The following is a 5,000-nucleotide window of genomic DNA, read 5'->3' as shown; positions in this document are numbered from 1 at the left end:
TCTTTCTTCAATATGACTTCATTGGGTAAAAAACGTCCCTAGGAAAAATAAAAAAAACATTCATATTTATCTCAAAAATGACTTTGTGTTGAAAAATGAATAAGGAGAAAAAAAGAGAAAGAAAAACCTATTTTTTTTTTTTTGTTTTTCCTTTTTGAATCGAAAAGCAATTTAAGTTCTATTTCTTATCTGAAAAGTTGGTCAACACATCCAAATGTTGATATATATTTACATCTGCAACATGGCAAACATTTTTTTTTTTTTTTTTTGTTCTACCATTTCTTACAGAAAAAAAATGTACCTTTAAAACTTTAAAATTTTACAAACTGTTTTAAATACTTTCTTTTCCATTAAAACAAATCGTAACTTTCGGAAATTACAGGTAACCTCATTATAAAAATTTACTCAGATATCCTCCCAGAAAATCCTACAGAATATAAAAAGGAGACAATATATTATTTTTAGTTACGATTGTTTTTTTTTTTTTTTTTTTTTAATATATAAAGCCTCATTATATTATACAGCTAATAATCCTATGCAGAATCAGCTAACACAACATTATCGGTGTTAATGCTATTTAAAAAATGACTATAATCCCAATTCTTTTTTCTGTTTTTACAAACGTATTTCATAAACTAAATCCCCCCCTTTTTTTTTTTTTTTTTTTTTTTCCTTCTTTTTCCAAAGCACTCATCAACCCTTGATTAAATAGAATTGATATGAAACAGAATGAATTATCACGAAATTCTATTTTTGCCTTCCCCCCCTCCCTCCCTCAACACCCCCCCCCCCTGAAGAAATATAATTTTTTTTTCCAATTTCTGTTGTTGTTGTTTTTTTTGTTTTTTTTTACCATCAATTTATATTTTTTCTTCTTCTTCTGAGAGTGCAATCAATACATTAGCAATTATGTATAAATATATGAATATAAGTATTTACAAAAACACACACATATAATAAAGAAACTTGTTACATTTTTATTTATTTTTTTTATTCACTTAATATTTAGACATAGAGAGAAATTAAATTTCTATTTATCGCTAACCAAGTCTTAAGGAAGTAACTCCGTTTTTCTCAAAGGAAAAGCAGAGACTCCGGCTTGTGTTCAAAGAAAACGGAAACCTGGATAATACTCAATAGAAAACGGAAAATAAAACTCAAAGAAAACGGGTAATGAATTTCAAAGAAAACAGGAACCCGAATGAAATAAAGAAAATGGGAATTGAAACTAGAAGAATACTGATAAACGAAACTTAATGTACGAAACGGTAATTAAATATAAAAAAGACAGAAAAAAGTGAATGAAACATTTAAAGCGAATAAATAAACAAATAAGCGTAACAATTGCTATTCTTAACAAAAAAAGAAAGAAAACAATTATGAAACATTTAAAAGAAGAGAAAAGAAAAAGAAAATTAAAGAAAAAGGAAAAGGAAGGAAAAAAGATATTAATAAATATACATTTTTTTTGCAATCTTGCAAAACCGAATGGAACGCAACTTCTATTTAAACAATAGACCGATATATAATAATAATTAAAAAAACCTATACGAACTATACACATTATATAAAAAAAAACTAATTCGATTCTACACTGATATAAATATAAGAAAATAAATATGACTTAAAGATAATCTCTATATAAAAGAAAGGTGAATAAACATTAGGAAAAAATTAAATTCTCCTCTCCCTACCTTCTCCATATATATATATCTTAGTCTCAAGTAGCATCAGTTCATTATCAATTCATTCAATTCTACTATTTAATTTAAATTCTCGATTAATGATTCGGAATCAAATCTTTATTATCTTTAATCTTTTCACTTCCTTACGTCTCTCCAATCTCTAAAATATTTTACGAAGGATAAAATTTAGACAAAAACGAAAACTTCTGCTACAAAAGATCAAAGATATTTTGATTATTTTGATATATCACTCATTTCTGAATGAAGGCCAAATACAGTTAGATTTTATGGTTTAATTAACAATAATGATAAGAGGCTAAAAACAAAAGCATCGTTATCTGCGTCATGTTAAAACGCACTATAACATTTCCTTTGTAAGTTAATTATGACATGAATGAAATGATAAATGTATTTTTTAATTAATGAGAAATGTATACAATTGTTTCTAATTGCTAGAAAAAATATACAAAATGTCATACATCGGTGCAATTTTTTTTTTTTTTTTTTTATTCATTTTCCGGATGGACGAAATGAAGACAGAAATACCTACATATTTTCCTCCTTTTCTCTTTACCTTTGACAACGACAATAACAACAACAACAAAGAAAGTCCGACGTATGTGTTAAGAAAGGATGACAACAATAACTTGTCTTTGTGTGTTTTATTTTATTACATTCATATCTGGACATCTGCTTATATTCATTCCTTTGATTTCCTCGTCTTTTGATCCTGCAATAAAAAACTTTGAAGAGAGAGACAAAAAAAAGAAAAAAAAAAAAAAAAAAAAAAAATATTGCAGATAGTCATGGATCATGCAGTGGATAAATTCCTTTATATTTCTATTCATTTCCAAGTTTTCATTATCATTATTTATATTTCATCATTATTTTTATCATCATCATCATCATTTTCCTCTGAATTATCAGGATTCACACTTCCATTCATTATTCATCATCATTATCATCATCATCATTTTCGATATAAGTTACCTTTTCTATCATCCGAACATTAACAAATATTGACCAAGGACCACTTATCAGCTAATTAAAGTACAGTCGTGCATATGTTTAGTAGCAAATCATAACCATTAAGGATAGCTATAGTAAATGACTATATTAATTCCATGAGTAGACATAAAATCACTGGTTTGGTAAATAGTCTTAAATATATCCATATATATGTATAAACAATAAGGAATACAGTATCACCGACAGGAAATTATCCTTATACGAGAGTCTATACATGAGGAGGAAGGAAAAATATGAGATTAAAAAAATAAAATGATAAAAAAGGACATACAGTATTACCAATGTGTCTTTGGAGAAAAAACAGCCTATGCAGTGCTACAAAAGGTACTAGATAAATCACAGTTCAGGGTGCTATTATTACCATACATAAAAGAATGGGTCAAAAACATAGATTTTTTTTTTTTTAAAGGGGGGTAGGGGTGTGGGTCACTAGCTTGGTTAAGAGGGGTAAGAGTGGGGGAAATTAATAGGCACGTAGGTAAAGAGTATGTGACGGCGGTGGGAGGGGGGGGGGGGGTAGGAATGAGTAGCGAGGGGGGGGGGGGGGAAAGGGAGGGGGAAGAAAGAAATTTTGAAATCATCACTGAAAATCAAAATCATAATCTTTATTTTATTATTATTTTTTTTTTTTTTGTAGATTTTTTACTTTCTCATTTTTAAACATTTTTTTTGTTAGTTTTTTTTATTAGACATTTTATTCGTGTTTTGGTATTTTTTTGGGTGTGTGTGTCAGTCATAATGCACATGATCTGACCTGTTTTCAGAACCCACGCACACACTTCAGATACCTAAAGCCGTGGGGTTGAGGGTGAAACCACAAGGGCTCGTCTTGTATTCTTAGGTTCACATCACTTTTTATCGCTCTTTATCTCTCCCATCCTTTAGTCTTGTTGCTTGTCTTAACTGCTCGTGGCTGGAAGGGGAAATGGGAGGAAGATTCGCGTTAGAGAGAAATATTTGGGTAAACTTGGAAATCTAGAAAATAATGTCTATAAGAAGCATTACGGTTAAAGACTGTAGCGAGGAAATTCGTGGGGGAAGATTAGGGGAAACGTGGGTAAATTTTGGTGTTAGATTTGGGTAAATTAATTGAAGTTTTGGTGAAGGATGTGGGGATATATGTGTAACTTTTTCATGGAATGGGGAGAATAAGTGAATAATTTGGGAGAATAAGCGAATTTTGGTATGAAATTATAATACAGTATTAGGGGAAAATGTATATACATTTGGGTGGAAAAGGGGATACATATATAGCAACCAGAACCTAAACAAAGACACGTGTAAGAAATTTCAAACATTAGTGAACAGGGGCAGACGGAAAACTCCAACATTACATTGCAAAATTTAAAGATTGAAAACTCAAGCAAGAATAGTCATTTAAATGGAAAGATATTCTGATACAATTAAATGCTGGAAATAATGCTGGGAAATCTATTATACAGACCGATGTTTATGACTATGTTAAGCAATGAAACAATTACACACACACACGCACACTCACACACACACACACACACATATATATATCCAACCCACAACAACCGTTACCCAATTTGAACTCATATATCCACACGGACACCCACTCAACCTCATCTCATCTTACAAACCCAAGGCCATGCCCATACTCACACCCAACTCACACTCACACCCAACACACACACATACACACATACCCACACATAACCCATACCCCCGCTTACACCCAACCCACATCCATGCCGATACCCACACTCACACTCACATCCACGCTTACACTCAGACTCACACCCGAACCCATACCCACACCAACCCACACCTTACCCACACCCTTACCCATACCCACACCCTACCCACACCCACACCCAAACCACACCCAACCCTTACCCATACCCAACCCACACCCACACCCAACCCACACCCAACCCAAACCCTACCCACACCCACACCCATACCCACCCCCTACCCATACGTACCGACATAGGGGCGAAGTTGCTGTGGGTTGGGCGGGGGAGTCCTGCCCATCATGCCTAGGGCGCCCGGACGAGAGAGGAGGTTGGCCTGGCCGGTTCTGATGGGCTTGGCTGTGCGGGAGAGAATACGGGTTGTTAGAAAACAGGTCGAATTTGTCAAAACTAAGGAATATAGAGCTATGTGGTTATAGGAATTTTAAATATGGTGGAATCGTATAGTGTGTGTGTTTGCGTGTATATTATATTATATTATATTATATTATACTATACTATACACACACACACACACACACACACACACACACACACATATATATATATATATATATATATATAT

General features: G+C 32.5%; 1 protein-coding gene across 1 annotated transcript in view; it reads right to left on the bottom strand.

Annotated features, from left to right (window-relative positions):
- Positions 1–952: 952 nt before the first annotated feature.
- LOC125040014 (kinesin heavy chain-like) overlaps positions 953–5,000 on the bottom strand; it is a 184,285-nt gene continuing 180,237 nt past the window's right edge. Inside the window, 2 exon segments of the mRNA XM_047634422.1 lie at positions 953–3,627; positions 4,667–4,774. Of these exon segments, the coding sequence (XP_047490378.1) occupies positions 3,614–3,627; positions 4,667–4,774 (122 nt within the window). The 3' untranslated portion in view covers positions 953–3,613.

The sequence above is a fragment of the Penaeus chinensis genome, chromosome 28 (genome assembly GCF_019202785.1).
Source record: "Penaeus chinensis breed Huanghai No. 1 chromosome 28, ASM1920278v2, whole genome shotgun sequence".
Lineage (NCBI taxonomy): Eukaryota > Metazoa > Arthropoda > Malacostraca > Decapoda > Penaeidae > Penaeus > Penaeus chinensis.
Note: the sequence above shows the minus strand (reverse complement) of the source record. Positions and strands in the feature narration are given on the sequence as shown.